Genomic DNA, 20,581 nt, shown 5'->3' with positions numbered 1-20,581 from the left:
TGCAGTGTGAATCTTAATGTAAGAATTTGCTTGCTCGATTTTCCTTCGAGCATAGTTAGTAAGGGTTTGCAAGGGGCAATAAGTAGGCCTTAGGTGTTCCACGCTCTTCATTGTCCTTATCAATATTACCAAGTAATAAGATTTACTAGTCCAAGTTTTGTCCTCTAACCAAAGGAGAAATTGGGAAAGAAATCTACATAGTAAATGCCAACACACTTGTTCAACAGAATGATACTATATGTGAGAGAAGAAGAACAAAAATAATATGCTGGTTGTTAGGTTTTTACAAGGGTTTCCAAGTAAAAATACTAGTATATCCGACACGAGATCGAGGATAATTAGAACAAAGTGAAAGTACTTGACATTTCACAGAAAAAAGGCAATCTAAAGAATACATCAAAGGTTTGCTTTCCATCCAACACAAGAGGCACGGCGACAAGTGTATTAGTCCAAAAAGGTAATAGTTAACTAGTGCTTAGCCGCATGTTCCATTGGCCAGTGCCGTCTCTGAATAAAATACTGATAATTTTTGGACATGGTTAGCAAGAAACAAACTGATGATTATGCTAATAATATATCTCCTTCTCTTCATGTTCTAATAATATACTACTAGTTCTACGGGAGTGATGTTTTGGCACATGGGAGCGTATGCTCCCTTTATCTTAAAATACATCTTAGACACATTTTAAAATGTCAAAAAAATTGAAACAAAAATTTCGCACGTACATCTTCATGTGCTACGCGCTCACAAAGTCATTTCATGAAAAATCGACATGTCATGTGGCGTGTGTAAAAAAACAAAATTCGGTGCTGAAACAAAGACTTGTCACAAGATAAATTTTCTCTTTTTGGCTTAGACTACAAAAAATACCATTTTTTCGTGAAACTTGACGAATACACATATGTTATGGAGATTTACATGTAAATTTTTTTGTCAAATTTTTTTAACACTTGGAAATATGTTTTTATGGTAGAGGGATCATACGCACCCGGGAGCCGAATTGAGTTTCTGTAGTTCTACTAACTACTAAGGATGCAGATCATGCCATAGGATCATCACATACTTAATAGACAATATCTTCTAAAAGGTAAAACTTACATGGTTGTCTTTTCAATTTTCATGTTTATATCTCAAAATCTTGACCAGTAAACCAACCAAATCAACAATTGACTAGTTTTCTTGTGATTTTGTGAACCTCAGAAGCCTAGGGCAAATTGGTCTCACACTCTAGACTTATCCATTGCAAATCCCAGATGACCCAGAACAATTCCAACACATGTACCACTTAGAGAGAGAGAGGAGAGAAGCAAAGGGAGAGATGGAGAGGGAAGGGCCAGCCTGCACAAACACAGTGTGGGCCCTCCAAATGGCATGGCCCCACAGGCAGAGGGAGGAAAGGGACACCATGAGAGGGAGGCTTGTCTCTTCCCCCAGCCCTCCTCTAGTCCCTTCTCTAAAACCCCACCCCCTCCTCCCTCCTCTTGAACCCTTTCTTCCGCCTCCCCGCCGGCTCCAATTCCCCACACCCTTCTCTCTCTAGCTTCTCCCTAGCATCTCCTAGAATTAGCATTGCTGTTGTGTTCATCAGTCTCCAATCCCAAAGACATCAATCCCAGCTGCTCATCACTTAATTCCTCCCCCCTGTTCTGCTCCTGCTCTCAGTGCTCTGTTCTTGCTGGCTCTGCTCCTAGCTTGACCTCTTCCTCTTGCCACAGACAGAGGACTACAGCAGCTGAGCAGCAGAGAAGAATCTTTCTCCATTGCCTATTTTGTTTTCTTGGTGTTTTCATACACACACACACAGCTCAAGTCCCAGGTGGGGGCGGGTTCTTGACCAAGTTTTTTCCTCTTTGGAGTTTGCCCATGTCCCAAGGTTTCTGGTGCAGCTTTGCCTAGCGCCTTGTTTGTCCCTCCGAAGAAAAGGTTGCAGTTTTCTCGCTACCTTTTTCTTCTCCGTCTTGCACCTTTCACCAACAAGGACGGAAGTCCCTCTGTTCCCGCGAAATCTTGTTGGGGTTTAGGGGTTTAGAATTCGAGACTCTCGTGGTGGAATTGAAGAGAGGAGAGCTGGAATTGGTTTGAGCGGTGGTGGTTGAGCTCGAGGGCGCATTACGATGACGTCTTCCTGCATACCCACCGGGCTGCGGCTCGACCTGGACATGGTGAAGGCAGCGGCATCGCCAGGGGCGCACTCCTCGCCGCTGCGGCCGGTGCACTCCTCGCCGTCGTCCACGCTCTCGGAGGCGTCCAACGCGTCCTCGTCGGCGACGTCCGTGTCGCTCAAGCGGGCGCGGGCGCCGCGGAAGCGGCCCAACCAGGCGTACAACGAGGCCGCGGCGCTCCTCGCGTCCATCCACCCCTCGGTATTCCCCGTCAAGAAGAGCCCCAAGACGGCCAAGCCGCCGACGTTGGCCAGGCAGCTCTCCGGCCTCGCCGCGGCGTTCGGCGACACATCCTCCGACCTCCTCCCGCCGCTCCCCGTCCTCGCCGACGCCGCATTCCTCCTCCGCGGGGGCGCGCCGTCCCCGTCGCTGTTCCAGCCGCAGCCGCAGAGCCCGTCCGACGCCAAGAACTGCTCGTCCCCGACTCCGGTGAGCAGCGCGTTCCGGGAGTTCCGCGACCCGGCGCCGTCGCCGGCGAGCCCCGACACCGCGACCGGGGACGAGCCCGGCGAGCTCGACTTCGACGACGACGACGACGGCTTCGACGCCGAGTCCATCCTCGACGTCGGCGACGAGGACGCCGCCGAGGGCATCGACGGCATCATGGGCAGCCTCACAATGGAGGGCAACACGACGCCCGCCACATCCGACGACTCCATACTATCCAGCTCTGGCATACACCCTTACCTCAGGAGCCTCATGGTGGTCGGCCTCGCCGGCCGCTTCGAGCTCGGCCTCGGCTCGCGGCAAAGCACGCGGCCCAACCTCAACCGCGCACTCAAGCGGCGGGATGACGACGGTGCATGGTGGATGTGGCCCGCGGTGCCGGTGAAAGATATCACCGTCGCGCCACCGCTGCCACCATCCCCACAACCGGCGGAGGCGTCCAACACCGCTGCAATGCCGCCACCCGCGTCGTCGGCGCCGGAGAAGAAAAAGAGTAAGAAGAAGAAGGTGGTGAAGGTGGAGAAGGTGATGGCCAAGGAGGAGGAATTGGCCAATGCCAAGTGTGGGGAGGGAGCCGATGGAACAGTGGATGTGGCCGACGGCAATGTCGACGATGACAGTGCACCGACGAAGGCACCGAAGACCGGGTTGGGACTGAAGTTGGACACCGACGATGTGCTCAAGGAATGGTCCGGCAAAGGCTCCATGTTCGCCGAGGGCAGCATGCCGGAGTCGCCGGAGTCGGCAGCCGAAGTGCGGGTAAGTACTTGTTTCACTGAATTTTACCTTTCAGTTTGTTCCTTGTGCCAAGCAAATTTCATTCAGAAAACATAAAAAATTGGCACGATTTGCAGATGAATTATACCGCTTCCTTCGAATTCTTACTGATTCAGATTAATCAAAGGAACTTGTGTTCAAATTGATATGTGAAACTCTGAAATCTGAATAGGTGTTGCGATGGAAGATTTATTTTTGTTCCACTACCATAATCAGATTTCAGTGTGTGTCATGTTTTTATAGCTCAGTTTTACCTCTGCATACCCATTTATTCAGTAAGTGAACTCCTTTTACTAGGAAAACAGAAGAACTTTACCTCTTGTTCAACAAAGAAAAAGGGGCACCTCACAACCAGAAACCACATGTTTGATATGCATGCAACTGCCATTTGCCGAACTGATATCAACTATTAAGACTATAAACAAGGAAAAATGTTTATTCAACTGATGGTCCCTCACGAAGTCACAAGTAGTACCCAGTCCTGTACTGTTTCATATCTGTAAGTACAGTAGTACACACCTTTTAAGAGTATATCACTGATACTCCAGTAACCCATAAACTGCAAGTGTCAAAAAATGATGTATGAATAAAGACTAAATAGTCAGTCCCAGCAAACCTACAGCTTAGATTCCATGAGCTGCTCTTAGCTCTAAGCTCTAAGAGCAGTTCTCTCCCATAAATCGAGCAAATGGGTTAAATTTAAATTTTTATTCTGCTCAACATGTGACTAGATTAACTGTTAGGAATTGTTCTGCAAAATACGGTTACAAATTGGATAACATCAGTTCAACCATTATATTACATTACTAGTTAGCTACACTCAATTATTCAATAGTGGACCACAGGCAATTGAGCCTGGAGATTCTGGCATAGATTACATGCTTGTCTTCTTGCTAAGAGTCATTTGGGCTCAAATTTGGTGCCTTTTGGGCCAGTGATGGAGCGACTGCAACAAACTCGAGCCCCAATTCAGTTGGATTTTCTGCAATTTGCTCTGATAGATGGCAAGAGTTGCAGCTGTCATAACTGGCAAGAATCATTATACAGATCTGTCCAGCTTATTTGTAGTTTGTAGTCTGGACGCACAATAGAATGAGTTTACCTACCTTAGGAGACGTTAATGGTAATGTAAAACTGTAAACATCTTTTGCACTTGCTTTGTCAGATTACTAAGGGTGAATTCCATATTGCAGGCCAAACTTGCAGACATTGACTTGTTTCCTGAGAATGGGTCTGGTGGCATCAGGGAAGCGAGGGTGATGAGGTACAAGGAGAAGCGGCGCAACCGGCTGTTCTCGAAGAAGATCCGGTACCAGGTCCGGAAGGTGAACGCCGACTGTCGGCCTCGGATGAAGGCAAGCACTACTAGAACTGATTCTTGAAAGAATAAAAAGTTCTACTATAATATTTGTAAGCCAGACACTGGAAAAACCTCACTCCTCACACCAGATCACCATCACCTACATATCTACTTCGTCTAAACCAAGTCTTGGAGTTTTACTGATGTGCTCCATGTTTTTCTGTCATTTCAGGGAAGGTTTGTTAGGAGCCCATCTCTTCTGCAGCAGGCCCTGGAGGAAGAGATCTAGATATAGAGATACATGCTAGCCTTTTTATGGACACCTTTTTGGCCCTTTAGTTTCTCTCATTAGCTAAGAGATGTCACTGAGTGAGTGAGAATTTTTTGTTCCCTCCCTTGTTTTTTCTTTTCATCTTTCGGAGTTTTGCTTTGCGGAGAGAGGATAGAGATGCCCTTGGAGTGAGTTGCCATTGGGATCAGAGCAGGTCAGGACAGATAGTTTGTTTCAGGTTTACAATGTGAGGTAAAGGAAGGAAATAAAAGTGATGTTAGAATATTGTTACTACAGTCATATACTATCAAGCAGTATGCAGTTATGAACAGATGGTGCAGTTTTATCCCCTTTAACTTTGTCTGAATACAATGCACTCGATCCGTCTGAACATTGGTTCTCGGTGTTAAACGATGTAATTATCTCCTGTGTATACCGTGTATGTCTCTGTCGGTAGACAGAGTCCTTGTATCATACGTTGTATGTCCTGTTGCTATATAAAGAAGATCGCGGCCCTTGTCTAGGGTTATGCTGCCCATAATAGTTTTGATATGGTATCAGAGCTAACTCTTCCTAAACACATCTAGTCGAAAGTCCGCCGCCGCCGCCGCCGATCGCAAGTCTGCCGCCACCGCCGCCGATCACATCATGTCGTTCTCAGCGTCGTCCTCAACTTCGGCGAGTGGTGCAGCAGCCCTCAACATCACGATCTCGGAAAAGCTTACCCGAGACAATTTCCTGCTCTGGCAGACTCAAGTTCTTCCAGAAATTCGTGGAGCTCAACTGTTTGGCTTCCTCGATGGATCTGTGCAGGAACCGGTGAAGACCGTGAAGACTACGGACAAGGATGGGGCTGAGGTGACTGTTCCCAACCCCGAGCATGCGCGGTGGATCGCGCAGGACCAGACCGTACTAGGGTTCTTGGTCAGAAACATGGCAAAGGAGGTTCTCACGCAGATGGTGGGTCTCTCGACGTCCGCAGCAGTTTGGAAAGCCGTGGTGGAGATGTTCTCTGCCCAATCTTAGTCGCGCGTGGTGCACCTTCGCACCAAGCTGAACCAATGTCGCAAGGATGACAAGTCAGGTCAGGCTTACCTGGATGAGATCAAGAGTCTCTCAGATGAGATGGCTGCGGCGGGCAAGCCCATGGACACTGTGGATGTGATCTCTTACATCCTAGCTGGGCTCGATGATGATTATGATGGCTTTGTTGCGGCGATCACTGCCTTGATGAAGGCGGAAAAGAATGTGAGTCTGAGTGATGTTTATTCTCAGTTCATGTCATATGAGCAGTGGCGGACGCAGGATAAAACTGGAGGGGGGGCACACGTCCAAAATTTTTTTTTTTGCACCATCCCTTATTGTGAAAAAAGTTTGTAAAATAAGTGATATATAAGATAAATCGGTTGTCAACATTGCAGTTTAAAATATATATCAAATGTGCATGATTACAATACAAATAGTTTATAATATGAAAAGATTTTTACATGATAAAATATAGTATAATTAGAAAATTACATCAAAAATACACTTTAATCATTCGCCGTCGCCACTAGTAGGAAAAATATTAATTTCAGAAGCATGTAAACTAGATAATAAACCTTTAGCATCTAGATACCGTCCGAGAAATATATCTCAGGTACATAGGAAACAAAAATATAGTGTCTGAGAAACATATCCCAAATATATAGGAAAAACCACACTAAAAGAGCGATTTTTTAAAAAATGAAAAAATCGAATCATAAAAAAATGTAAACATAGTTTTGAAAATACAAAAAAAGTTAAAGAAAAATAATAAGATCAATCTGTAAGAGATGTGCCAAAAAATTATAGAAACCAATTATATAAACATATATATAGAAGAACAAATCTGGATCCAAACTAAGGAGCAACTAAGAGCTAGCTAACCAAACCTCATTGAACAGAAGACATATGCGATCTCAAGTGTAAAAGATAAATGAAGAAGGCCGGTACACAAAACCAATCACGATCTGAACAACAACTCAGCGGCAGAGAATCTCTCTCCCATGGTAGACAACCAGGGATCGAATCCTGCTTCTTTTGTTTTTAATTTTCTTTAACTGTGTGCCAGATTGGGCCAGTCAGATGATGGGTAGTTAAAAAACATCTCAAATTTCTGGGTGGGCCACGGCCCCCCCGGCCCACCCGCTGCGTCCGCCCATGCATATGAGTCTCGGATGGAGGCTAGAAACAGTGGTGGCGGAGCATCGGTGAATGCCGCACACCGTGGTGGTCGCAATGGTGGCCGTGGTCGAGGACCGTTTCCTGATCAGTATCGTGATCAAGGTGGTCAGTTCCAGTATCGTGATCAGTGGAACAATTATGACCAGCGAAGCAACAACTACCGTGGAGGCTACAGAGGTGGCCGAGGTAATGATGGTGGAGGATACAGAGGTGGCCGTGGCAATGGTGGCCGCTCATATGCACCTGGGAGAAGTGATGAAACTTGCCAGGTTTGTGGCAAGACTGGCCATACGGCCCTAAACTGTTGGAAGCGATTTCAGAAAAGCTACCATGGACCTGACAAGTCAGCGGGTGCGGCCTATGGATCCTATGGGGTCGATACAAACTGGTATAGTGACTCTGGTGCTACGGATCATGTCACGGGCGAGCTAGAAAAGCTTCATGTTCGTGATCGCTATAATGGGAACGAGCAAATTCACACAGCCAGTGGAGCAGGTATGAATATACATCACATTGGTCATTCTGTAATGCATACCCCTAATCATGATTTGCATCTCAAAAATATTCTGCATGTTCCCAAAGCCACCAAGAGTCTCTTATCTACTAGTCGCCTAGCCACTGATAATCATGCTTTTGTTGAGTATTGGCCTAACTCTTTCTTTGTCAAGGATCAGGACACGAGGGAAATCCTCCTCCAAGGTAAATGTGTGGGAGGCCTATATCCCATGCCGGCGCCATCATCTCCATCTTCCGGTCGGCAAGCCCATGGTGTAGCCAAGTCATCATCCTCGCTTTGGCATAGACGTCTAGGTCATCCATCTTCAGTTGTAGTTCGACAAGTTCTTCGTGATAATAATATTCAGTTTAGTGAGTCAGAAAAAGAGTCAGTTTGTGATGCTTGTCAGAAGGCTAAGAGCCATCAGTTACCTTATCCTACATCATCAAGTGTGTCTACTTTTCCTCTTGAACTTGTATTTTCTGATGTTTGGGGCCCTGCTCCAGGCTCTGTTGGAAGATATAAATACTATGTTAGTTTCATTGATGATTATAGCAAGTTTACCTGGATATATCTTCTTAAAAATAAGTCTGATGTGTTTCAGAGATTTCATGATTTTCAGCATCTTGTTGAGCGACTCTTTGACAAGAAAATTATTGCCATGCAAACTGATTGGGGTGGTGAGTATCAAAAACTTAACTCCTTTTTCCAGAAGGTGGGCATATCTCATCTTGTGTCTTGTCCTCATGCATATCAGCAGAATGGCCCAGCTGAGCGCAAGCATAGGCATATTGTTGAGGTTGGCCTGTCTCTCCTTGCTTATGCATCCATGCCTCTTAAGTTTTGGGATGAGGCGTTTCTTACGGCGGTGTATCTTATTAATCGTCTTCCTAGCAAAGTAATCAATTCTCAAACACCCATTGAGCGTCTCTTTGGACATAAAGGGGACTATAGCTTTCTGCGCATCTTTGGGTGTGCGTGTTGGCCAAATCTTAGACCATATAATAAGCGCAAACTAGAATTCCGTTCCAAACAGTGTGCCTTCCTTGGATATAGCAATCAACACAAGGGCTACAAGTGTCTAGATATTTCAACTGGTCGTGTGTATATTTCACGTGACATTGTGTTTGATGAATCTGTCTTTCCATTTGCTTCACTTCACTCTAATGCCGGTGCCCAATTGAAAGCAGAAATTCTTCTTTTGCCTTCCAATCTACAACCTATTCACATGCATGATCATGAGGGGCGTGTTTTACAGTTTGATGATGTTGATGCTAATCCTGCTAACAGTGCTTCTGCTGAGTCATTTGCGCAGGAATCAGGTCAAAATTCTGCTCCAGATGGTGTTTCTGGTGATTTTCCGGGTTCTGGTGCGAATCCCGGAGACGATTCTCCCGCTCAAACCGACCAATCATTGCCTCCCTCGGAATCTGGACGTGTATCCACTTCGGATCGCACGCCGTCCTCGGGCCGTGCGTCGTCGGCAGGCGACGCTGTCTCCGCGCGCGTGGAGGACGCGGGTTCGCCCGCCGGGGCATCTCCTGGCCCGCGTGGTGGCCCGTCGCAGTCTGCCGGGCAGTCTGCCTCCGCAGATTCTTCTGCCACAGGATCTTCTGTGGCTGTTTCCTCTGATGCACAGCAGCACACAGGATCTGGTGCGGCCAGTTCGTCTCATGTGTCTGCTCCTGGATCTACTGCGGAAAGTGTGCCTGGTCGTCCTCATACACGGCTTCAAAGTGGTATATCTCAACCCAAGCAAATTACTGATGGTCGTGTTCGGTATGATCGTGTTCGTTTTGCAAATTTTAGCAGTTCTGGTGAACCTACCAGTATTGGTGAAGCACTTGCCGATCCTAAGTGGAAGGCTGCTATGGATGAGGAGTACCAGGCATTGCAGCACAATAATACCTGGCATCTAGTTCCTGCTGGTGTTGGCAAGAATGTGATTGATTGCAAATGGGTTTACAAAGTGAAGCGTCGTGCTGATGGCTCAGTTGATCGGTATAAAGCTCGTTTGGTTGCAAAAGGGTTCAAGCAGCGCTATGGCATTGATTATGAGGATACTTTCAGTCCTGTTGTCAAGGCAGCCACTATCCGATTGGTACTTTCTATTGCAGTTTCTCGTGGGTGGCACCTGCGTCAGCTAGATGTGAAGAACGCGTTTTTACATGGTGTTCTGGAAGAGGAGGTCTATATGCGGCAGCCTCCTGGCTATGAGGGGCGCCCAGGGCTTGTATGCAAGCTTGATAAAGCTTTGTATGGTTTGAAACAGGCTACTCGAGCTTGGTACTATCGCCTCAGTTCTAAACTTCAGTCTCTTGGTTTTTCTGCTTCTAAGGCTGATACTTCTCTGTTTTTCTACAACAAAGGGGGAGTGTCTATCTTTATGCTCATCTATGTTGATGATATTGTTGTTGCTAGCTCATCGGAGAAGGTCTGTTGTCTGCTCTTCGCATGATCTTGGACTTGATTTTGCATTGAAGGATTTGGGTGGTTTGCACTATTTTCTTGGTATTGAGGTGAAGAAGGTACATGATGGTATTATTCTATCTCAGGAAAAATATGCTAATGATCTGCTTAGGCGTGTGAATATGAAGATGTGCAAGTCGGTTGATACTCCTCTGTCAGTGTCTGAAAAGCTGTCTGTGATGGATGGGGAAGTGTTGAGTAGTGAGGATTCTACTCGCTATCGAAGCATTGTTGGTGCGCTTCAGTACATTACTCTGACAAGACCGGATATTGCTTTTTCTGTGAACAAGGTTTGTCAGTTCTTGCATGCACCAACTACAGTTCATTGGACAGCTGTTAAACGGATATTGAGATATCTCCAAGGCACTGTAGTTCTTGGCTTGCGTTTGAGTAGATCTTCCTCTACTGCTGTTAGTGCTTTTTCTGATGCTGATTGGGCTGGTTGCCCTGATGATAGAAGGTCTACTGGAGGATTTGCTGTGTTTTTTGGGTCAAATCTGATCTCATGGAGTGCACGGAAGCAAGCCACTGTGTCTAGATCCAGTACAGAAGCTGAGTATAAGGCATTAGCTAATTCTACGGCTGAGGTGATTTGGGTGCAAAGTTTACTCACCGAGTTAGGTGTGTCACAGGATCGAGTGGCATGTTTGTGGTGTGATAATATTGGAGCTACATATCTCTCTGCTAATCCAGTGTTTCATGCACGGACAAAACACATTGAAGTGGACTATCACTTTGTACGTGAGAGAGTAGCTCGGAGGCTCTTGGACATACGGTTTGTTCCTTCAGGAGATCAAGTGGCTGATGGTTTCACTAAGTCACTTTCAGTACGACAGTTAGTATCGTTTCGTCGCAATCTTAACTTAGATAAGTTATGATTGAGGGGGAGTGTTAAACGATGTAATTATCTCCTGTGTATACCGTGTATGTCTCTGTCGGTAGACAGAGTCCTTGTATCATACGTTGTATGTCCTGTTGCTATATAAAGAAGATCGCGGCCCTTGTCTAGGGTTATGCTGCCCATAATAGTTTTGATACTCGGAACATGCGAACTATAGGAAACACAAACCAAATGTCGCTGCAACTGAGGGATCGCTTGATGTAAGCAAGTGCTAGTGTGCTACCAAGTTGAATTATGCAGTACAACAGGCAAATTATGTAGTGCAGTAAACTTTGTAATCCAGAAGTACCTGACGTTCAGTAATAAGTTACCTTTTTTTAGATGAGAAACAGATTACGTTGAGACATGAAACATTTCCTGGAAAGCAAGCGATTGGAACTAAGATTAGTTGTAAATGGCGTGCGGTAGAAACAGCGGCGCTGGCTTGTGATGATGAGTCAAGTTAAGAAAGATGCGCTGGAAATACTGGTCCGGCTTTTGGCTTAGCTAGCTGAAGATAGCGTGTGAGGAGAAGCAGATCCTGCGTATTTTGTGAACTAGTACTACTATGAAGGGAGAAGTGGTTTGGAAATTTGATCCTGGGTGGTGAGGCTGCCATCCATCCCGGTCCAAACTGCTAAGTCATGTGTGTTCATATCTTGGTAATCGACTACAGGAATTCACTAGGAGTAGTATTTTTATTTACTTGCATGCAATTTGCAGATCTTATAGTTTAGCGATTAAATGTAACAGTAAGCATCACACAGAATCCAGCGCCATATATGATATACCATCGGGGAAGTACGAAGTGAGGACTACAGACTGAAAGCAGGTCTGCTTCATATATGACATATCATCGGGAAAGTAGGAATTGAGAACTACAGCAACAAACATTTGAGCAGCAGTACACTACCAAATCAACATTTACTGATTCAGTCCAACAGTACTTTCATCAACTCATACAACACAACAGTCAACTGCTTACATACACCAAGTAATGGTCCATAACAAGAACTATCCATATGCGGTTCTTATCGCACTGCATATCTACACAGAGATAACTCTCTCCACACTGCACGTCGTGGTTACTTAATACATGCGATAATCGCACTAGGCTTTTCAAGGGAAAAAAGTAAGTGAGCCTGTCGGGTTCTTCCCGGGGCACTTGAAGATCGTCACATGCTTACTGCTGCTGCAGCTTCAGGATGGTAGTGAAGCATCTCCTGCCACATCATTTCCCGGATCATCTCTGCACTGATGTTCTCATCTATGTCGAGGTCGATGGGCACTTGCGCGGGAGGGTTTGCACTTGGGTCGTACAGAGGAGACATGTAAGGGTGCTCGAGGGCCTGTGTGACGCTAATCCTTTTGGTAGGATCGAAGATGAGCATCTTCTGTAACAGATCGATGGCGAGAGGGTGTGCATGTGGGTACATACTTGCAAGGGAAACACCAGGAGTGTAGGGAAGTGTCTTGATGTATCTGCGAGCTTTTGGGTTGTCGATGAACTCTAGATCAGATTCACTCATGGTGCCAAGAACATTGACTATCAGCTTTAACTGATTTAGGCACTCCGTCCCTGGAAAAATAGGCTTGCGGCCAAGTAGCTCAGCAAAGATGCAGCCAACAGACCAAACATCGATGGAAGTGCCATAGTTGTCACAGCAAAGCAGCAGCTCAGGAGCCCTATACCAGCGGGTGACGACATATTCAGTCATAAACTGGCCTTTACTACTGTTTGTGCGTGCAAGACCAAAATCACATATCTTCAAATCACAGTTTGCATTCACCAGTAGATTCCCAGGCTTTAGGTCTCTGTGGAGTATCTCTGCTGAATGGAGATATTTCAGTCCTCGAAGCAACTGCAATGTCATGAAAACAATAGGATCTTCAATTATTAGCAGAAGATGCAGATAGAATAAGTAAATAAGATCTAAATGTATTCAAAGGATCATGAGACAGCAGGTTAAATTAAGCTCAAAGGTAACATGAAAAGAAAATCCATCGGCATGCTTATATTTCTTTTTGAATGCATGCGTATACTTTTTTTTGAATGCATGCTTATAGTTATACTTCATGTAGTCGCTGTTGTAGGTTAATATATGCATATAAGAACTAGATTTGTAAAAAAGAAGTTTTATCAGATAGCCTAATTCATTCCATTCTCGTATTATTTGGATGTGGAGGTCTGACAAAGTAAACTCTAAGCAAGTCTTACCTGATAATATCACCCGGAACAGGAGATCTGGCTTTTACTGCATTAACAAAGTAAGTTGTAACCCATAAACATCTAAACAAAAAGTGCTAATTTTAGATTGCACTGGATATGAGCCCGTGTCTTATCTTCTTTTATGTATTTCTCAGTTACATGACAGTATAAGGTTCGAACTTAAGAAATACAAAATATGTCAAAAAAGGTTCAAGGTGGCCAAGGCACTTAGGAGGCTCCCACCACACTCGACACCGCCAGATTCTTTGGTCCCACTGTAGTGTAGCGTAGCTTAGTTTAGCTTGCTTTCTGTTTCTTCTGTTCTGGTATTGTTTTGGATTTGGTTTTGTAGATCTAGTTAGCTTTGGTTTCGGTATATGACTATTGCCTGCAGTTTTCCTTGTTTTGTTCAACCTTGTGGATTTGGCACCTTCTCAACACTCCTCTTCTAATAAAAAAATATTAAAAGATAACACATTTTGATGTGTGTTCGAGAAAAAAAGTGGCAGCTACTAATAGCCTAATACACACAGCATGTTCAACATTTAGCTTTGTAAATCTAGTTAGCTTTGGTTTCGGTATATGACTATTGCCTGCAGTTTTCCTTGTTTTGTTCGACCTTGTGAATTTGGCATCTTCTCAACGCTCCTCTTCTAATAAAAAAGATTAAAAGATAACACATTTTGATGTGTGTTCGAGAAAAAAAAAAGTGGCAGCTACTAATAGTCTAATACACACAGCATGTTCAACAGGTTGCTAATCCAGACATGCAGAACAGCAAGGTTCAGGTATAGCATATGAAATATGCTATTGTGGCAAACGATAAAAAATTCCCAAGCTAAGTAGAAAAACTCAACAATTTCATGCCATCCAATTTGAGGTTGTCGAAATAGCTGCATAGTGCAGTTTCTGTCCATTCCAAAGTTACTAGAAGCACCCTCCTTAAAGGCTGCAATCTGGACTTATGTCAGTTATCCCAAAATCTAGTGAGTGAAGGAACATATGAAACCAACCACAAACAAGCAGGATGATAATGATATGCCACAAGTTAAATCGACTACTTCAGATTCTATCTAGGTTTCAATTCTCTTTCAGGCAGGCAAAGACATTAAGAAAATTCCGTAAACATGAAAAAATAAGTTCATGGTGAATTGACTTTGATGTTAGAGTAAAATCAAATTACTCAACTGCAAACACTGGTGCTTAACATTGAAGTGCTCACATAGCAGTTTTTGCATTTCAAATTTTAACTGACAAAGAGACCTAGCAGTTGTGTACTGCAGTCACCCCAAACTTGTATTCCAACTAATGTGGAAGAGTGATAGAAAAGGTGTGATCTGAGCATTACCTGAAAAAGAAAATATTGGCAGTGATCATTGGAAAGCCCCTGGGGTGATTTGATTATCTGGTGCAGGTCGGTATCCATGAGTTCATAAACCAAGTACACATCCTTAAAGCTCCTCCTTTGTATAGGCATCATTATATCCTTCAATGAAATAACATTCTCATGGCGGAGATGCCGAAGGAGTTTCAGCTCCCGCAAGGTCCTCAGTGCGTCCACACGGTTGTCGAATACATTATGTATCTTCTTTATCGCTACTTTCTCGTTCGTCTCGCGGTTGATGGACGAGCAAACTATTCCATAAGCTCCTCGGCCGATGGGCTTGATCGGCACATACTTGGTATCGATCTCGAATAAGGTTTGCCACATAGAGTAGTAATGCTTCCCTTGGTTTCCCACGCCATTCGGAGGATCCACCAGCATTGCCATTTTCAACTAAGGGGAGAAAACGATGTAAATTAGTATAGTGCACATACATATATACATAAATATTTTTAAGAAAAAATTAGCTTACAAAGTTACCAAATTACGAAGACACGTTTTAACAATGAGCCCCACTCGATTAACGTACTCTGCAAACTCCAAGCCTCTAACTACAACATATTTTGGTAATAAATTGACATGACCTCGTTTGTCGACACAAGCAACCCCCCTCCTCGATTGTATTTTGGTAAGTGTTTAGGTGAAACTTCAACTAGGATTATTTGGAACCAAAGATAGATTGTACCATGTACCATAATAAGCTATAAGGCTCATAAATTCTAGTCAAACTCTGAAATGTGGTGTCGGCCCTGAAGTGCAAGATGTACTCCCTCCGTCTCATTAAAGTCGTCTTAACTTTGTCGAAATTAGGATGTATATAGTTCCTATTTAGTGTCTATACACATCCAAATTTAGAAAAAAATTAAAGACTCATGGGACAGAGGGAGTAGTACATGTTGGCATGGCATATAAATGCAGTAGCACACACACATGCTTATAAATGCACATTGACACATATCTAACAGAGCTACATCTTTGGAAGGGTGTAAGTGAAGCGGTACAGAAGCCAGTAAGTGAGATGCCGGGTGTTGGATCAGATTCAACTGCTAGCTCAACTCCATCATCTCAAATGTTGTCTGTACGAATTGCACTTATTTAAGACCAAGAGACACTCGAGGTATATCTCTTTTTCTCCAAGTAAATACATTCTATGGCCACCTTGCAATGGCACTTTTCTTGTATGTTTCACCGGCATTCTCAACGTCCTCGATGTTCAAACTCCAAACCCAAAGCACTAATCGCGGAGGCAGGGCACTACACATATCGCGTGCGAGAAAGGCGTAGCTCCTCGACCGCCACCAAGCAACCTACCACCCCAGCAACGGATCAGCAGGCTGACCGGCAAGCACGGCGGCACGATCCGTCACCGGAGAGGTACGGGGAGTCGAATTACTCCCGCTCCGGCACTGGATTACGCACGGGCACGAGCACCCGTTGCGCAGCGGAGCTCGGCAGCTCGGATTGCTCGGATCAGGGGCGCACACACCCCGCGAGGCCGGGATCGGTGGCGGTCCGGACAGGACCCCGCCGATCTCGGACACACGCAGACAGACAGACAACCCAGCGAGACGGATTAGATAGAGGAAGACTTACAGGAGGGAGATGGAGGGGGCAGCTGGAGGGTGGTGGAGGTGGGTAGGAAGGATCAGAGATGGCGCGGCGCCATGGGCATGGTGGAGGGAATTGGGAGGAGAATTGCGCCGAGTGGGAGGGAGGAGGATGCGGGTGGGGTGGGGGAGGACGAGGACGAGGCGAGGAATATTCGTCGGCCCGGTGGGACGGTGGCCGTCGGACGGGGGGGATGGGGCGCGGAGGGCCGTCGGATGGGGTCCGGCGCGGCGCCACGTGCGGGACAAGCGGAGCCGTGGAAGGGAGGCGATTGATTCGATTGTCACTGTGCGCGGCGCGGCGGTCGGTGGCAGGCGGCAGGGCGGCGCGCCTCGTTTCAGACGTGTGTGTTCGGCGACGAGGAGGAGTGTGAGTGAGTGATGGGTCGCTTCATGTTTTTTTTTTTTTATCCAAATATCTGAACTATATTAAGTAAGGAAAATACAAGAACAGTCCAGACATGGGACAGCTGTCCCCGAAATACAGAAAGAACCCTGGAAAAGAAAGAAATAACAACTAGGTCCCTGGGATCTTCTGCGCCAAAGACGATCCGCTGCCGCCCGCACCGGAGCCACATCCTCGCCGGAAGGAGAGAAGAAGCCCCCACAAGCTGCAGCTGAGTCGCCGGAGAGGAACTTTAGAGGAGAACTCCTCGTTGAAGTCGCCGCAGTATCCACCCGACGCGGACGCCGGGATCTAGCAAAGGCCAAAGCCACATCGGCGGGGGCAGCACCCCGAACCTCACCGGCAGTCAGGCCAAGAACACCGGCCCAAGCCAGTCTCCAGGCCTGCAATAGCACCACGAACAACACGGGGAGCAGCTGGAGACCCGCCTCTGCAGACCGAGGCGCCCGGACTCCATGAACAGGACGCCGAGGATCTGGAAGACCAGATCCGTCGCCACCCTCCTCCACAAGCTTGCTGCTGCCGCAGGAGCCGACGGCGACGGCAGCACGAGGAAGAAGCCGGGAGGACCAAAACACGCCAAGCGATGAAGTCCCCACGCCAGGACAACACCGGCGAGACCGACGCCGGAATCTCGTCTGGCAGCACCCCACAGAGCACCGCCGAGATGGGGAACAAGATCCGGCAACTTTATTCCAGAGCGCCGCCGCCGCCACCACCTCGCCAGCGCCGCCCGGAAACCCTACCCTACTATCTACACGCCTAAGACACGGATCCGAGGTCCCCCCACTCTCCCACCACCTCAACGGCGGCCGGAGAGGGAGGGGACCGGCGGACCGGCCGTCGGCGGAGCGAGGGACCTGGACAACCTCCCTTTCGCCTCTCTCGACTGTAGCACGGGAGAGGATAAGAGAACAGAGCGGTGGTTTCCGGGGGTTTGTCGCTTCATGTTCAAGTACAAGGGATTTGTACAACAATCTCAACGGGATTTGCGTGGCTCCAAAGCATGGATTTCGAATCGATCTCATCTAGGAGTACGACTAAGAGGATCCACCATTATATTTGAGAATCCCTTAAGTACATAAACCTTTTAATGGTTAAGAGCATCTCCAGTCGCGTCCCCCAAACGGCGCCGGATCGAGTGTATGGGGTACGTGTTTCGTTCGTGCCGCATTTGGGGGACGTCGCTCCCAGCCGCATCCCCCAAACGCCGCCCCAAACATTAATTTTTTTTTGTTTTTGCATTTTTATTTCAATAAAGAGTAGAAACATTCCACAAACTAATACATAATTAGGAACGTGGTAGCGATCGAACTTCTCCTAGCCGACATGGAGGTACATCTTGCCGCGCGCGTCGTAGATCACGTCCATGATCCACCGGCAGCAGCCGCAGGCAGCCTCCCGCAGATGCAGCAAGCCCGGGCGCCCATCGCCGGCGACGAAGTCTGCGAAGGTGTCCGGCAGCCTCTGGAGGCCGTGTGGGTCGCCCTTCAGGATGACGATGAACTCGAACAGCACCTGCCGCTCCTCCTCCTGCAGGTCCAATGATGAAGACCACGACGTCGCAAGTGACGGCGAGCGTGCAGCGCTGCCGCGGCCACGACCTCGTCCTCCGCCTCTACCAGCAATGGCGTCGACTCTTGAGATGGTGGCGACTAGGGTTGGGGTGAGAGGCGCTATGGCTTGTGTGTGAGAGGGACGATGAGAGGCGGCCCTTTTTATAGGTCGGAGGGAGGCGGGGGAGCGGCGACGCAACGCCAGCACGCAGAGCTAGGCACGACGAGACGCTTCGATGCGCCTCTGCGTGAACTGCACCGTCGCTGCGCGCCAATAACTTCCGTCGCGAGGTAGACGACGGTTAGGTTAAACTTCAATGTGCCGCTGACGCGTCGGTCCCGCCATTCCCCGCCTCACTTTTCGTTGTGTCAGGCGTCCCCGGAGCGTCCACTGTGTAGCGGGGACGAGCTCGGGGCGCCGGACACCGTATCAGGCTGCGCCGGACAAAAAACGGCTTTGGGACACGCAATGGGAACTTTTTTTGTCCGGCGCATCCCAAATTCCTTTGGGGATGGTTTGGGGGACGCGACTGGAGATGCTCTAAACCCACTATTAGCGTCGTGAAAAAACTGTTTTAAGCAACTTTAATAGTTGAGTCAATTGATGGCTATAGCATAGTGACATGTCATCTATAGTGCGTATAACTAACATGTACACCAATTAGCTATAAGAATGTACTACTCTTCATTCAAAAAAGGATGTCAAAAATTTATCTAAATTATAATGTATCTATATACTAAGTGATTTGCTAGTTCTCAGCTAGCTAAGAACTAATTTTGTGTTCAGTTAAGTCTTACACCATTTAATTTGCATCTTGATTCATGCTAATCATGAGTTACAACTGAAATTTGATGATATCATCTAACTGAGAACGAAATTAGTTCTCAGTCGGTAGTTGAGCCAGCTGCTGGCTATAAGATAGTGTCATCTCATCTATAATTAATTTATAGCTAACATGCATAATAATTAGCTCCATTTAAAAAAGATTGTCGAAGATTTATCTAAATTACAATGTATATATATACTAAATACTAACTACATGCATTCAAATTTAGACACCACCTATGTATGAATGAATCCATAGCGGTTGCATGTTGGTACATCTGGTGGCAACGACGAGAGAAAGTGAAAGGAGCTGAGATTGCTTCTCCGACTAGCTCCGCGTTTGCTATCAATGCACTAACAACAAATTTTGGTGAAGTGAAGCATGATGCCAAGCCGAAGGAGGTAATATGGGCTAAGCCACCACATGGTCTACTTAAAATGAATATTGATGCATCTTATCATGTTGATGGCTCTGGTGCGGTTGGAGCAGTTCTTCGAGATCATCGAGGAGAAGTTGTTGCAGGTATGGCATGTTGGAATTTCGGTCCATATTGAATCAACACAATAAATATTCCATAAATTTCTAATAAATTCTAGAGATCCACTTGGCCCATTCATGCATGGCAGGGGGTGGGATAAAAGTTTAGTTCCACATTGCTAGTTGAAGAAGAGTTGGAGCAGCTTATAAGGAGAGCTCTTCATACCATTTGTATGAGAGAAATAATAGGAGGAAATAGGAGCTGACCACACGCGCGCTCCTTCGACGACGATGCCTCTCGCTCGCCTCGTCACGACGCGTCGCGCCGCGGGTTGCGGGAATGCCGAGAGCCTCTCCACTCGGTTCCAGAGCTTTGCGCCGCCACTCAAGACTTCTCCATCCCGTCTACCGGCGTCCACCGCTGGACGGGACAGCAGGCCTCCGGAACCCCGTCTCTTGTGATCCTGTACGGGAGAGAGGCGATAAGGTTTTTGGGGAGCGCTCTAGCGCGACTGCTGGGGGCCTCCGGAACCCCGTCTCTTGTGATCCTGTACGGGAGAGAGGCGATAAGGTTTTTGGGAGCGCTCTAGCGCGACTGCTGGCTTCAACATCGACACGGAGGCCGACGAATTCTTCCCCGACATCAGCGACATGGCTCTCAACGGCAACAACACCACCGCTGGTTCCTCTTCTGGACCGTATGTGTTCTTGCCTTCTTTTTATGAGATTATGATGTTCTTCCTTCTCCTACCAACCTGTTCAGGCTCATTATCAGGAAACACATTGCTTTTATCAATCTGTTTAGACTTGTTGCTCCTTTACTCTATGGTGATTTGCATGACTAGTTTAGTCTCAATTTTTTTAGTCATATTTTATCTACTATTTTCTTTGATTAAATCATGGAAAAATTTGCTAATATATTCAACATGGCACACCCGATCGATCATGTGCTTGATGCGACAACGACAAAGGCACTTCCCTGCTGCATGGCCTCGGTTTGTTGGAGCAGATCGGATGTTCTTCGGTGGTAATTGAATGGGATTAACTTGAACTGACTAATGCATGCAATGCGGTTATCGAAGTCTAGAGCCCCTGTACTGCTATTAT

The 20,581-nt window shown here is 46.7% G+C and overlaps 2 protein-coding genes across 3 annotated transcripts; one reads left to right on the top strand and one right to left on the bottom strand.

Moving 5' to 3' along the window:
* The first annotated feature begins 1,470 nt into the window (after positions 1-1,470).
* LOC124691307 (protein CHLOROPLAST IMPORT APPARATUS 2-like) lies at positions 1,471-5,314 on the top strand. 2 transcript variants are annotated; one of them, XM_047224580.1, is made up of 3 exons: positions 1,471-3,369; positions 4,581-4,742; positions 4,920-5,314. In XM_047224580.1, the coding sequence occupies exons 1-3, from the start codon at positions 2,116-2,118 to the stop codon at positions 4,974-4,976; spliced, it is 1,473 nt and encodes a 490-aa protein (XP_047080536.1). In that variant the 5' UTR covers positions 1,471-2,115; the 3' UTR covers positions 4,977-5,314. The 2 variants fall into 2 exon arrangements, with proteins under 2 accessions (XP_047080536.1, XP_047080537.1); XM_047224581.1 differs by having other exon boundaries at positions 4,581-4,797.
* Positions 5,315-11,913: 6,599 nt separating this feature from the next.
* Positions 11,914-16,328, bottom strand: LOC124691306 (mitogen-activated protein kinase 3). The gene is made up of 3 exons (XM_047224578.1): positions 16,195-16,328; positions 14,566-14,994; positions 11,914-12,870 (listed from the first exon to the last, which is right to left on the bottom strand). Exons 2-3 carry the CDS (start codon positions 14,986-14,988, stop codon positions 12,184-12,186), a joined length of 1,110 nt encoding a protein of 369 aa, XP_047080534.1. The 5' UTR covers positions 14,989-14,994; positions 16,195-16,328; the 3' UTR covers positions 11,914-12,183.
* Between the last annotated feature and the right edge of the window lie 4,253 nt (positions 16,329-20,581).

Source organism: Lolium rigidum, chromosome 2 (genome assembly GCF_022539505.1).
Source record: "Lolium rigidum isolate FL_2022 chromosome 2, APGP_CSIRO_Lrig_0.1, whole genome shotgun sequence".
Lineage (NCBI taxonomy): Eukaryota > Viridiplantae > Streptophyta > Magnoliopsida > Poales > Poaceae > Lolium > Lolium rigidum.
The sequence above is the reverse complement of the archived record's forward strand: the minus strand, read 5'-3'. Positions and strand labels throughout refer to the sequence as shown.

Bases quoted from the DNA above. Each gene is read 5' to 3' on its own strand.
- LOC124691307 (XM_047224580.1), top strand. From the start codon at position 2,116: ATGACGTCTTCCTGCATACCCACCGGGCTGCGGCTCGACCTGGACATG. The intron at 3,370-4,580 runs GTAAGTACTTGT...TCCATATTGCAG, and splicing joins AGTCGGCAGCCGAAGTGCGG to GCCAAACTTGCAGACATTGA. The intron at 4,743-4,919 runs GCAAGCACTACT...CTGTCATTTCAG, and splicing joins ACTGTCGGCCTCGGATGAAG to GGAAGGTTTGTTAGGAGCCC.
- LOC124691306 (XM_047224578.1), bottom strand. From the start codon at position 14,988: ATGGCAATGCTGGTGGATCCTCCGAATGGCGTGGGAAACCAAGGGAAG. The intron at 12,871-14,565 runs GTAATGCTCAGA...ATGACATTGCAG, and splicing joins GCCAATATTTTCTTTTTCAG to TTGCTTCGAGGACTGAAATA.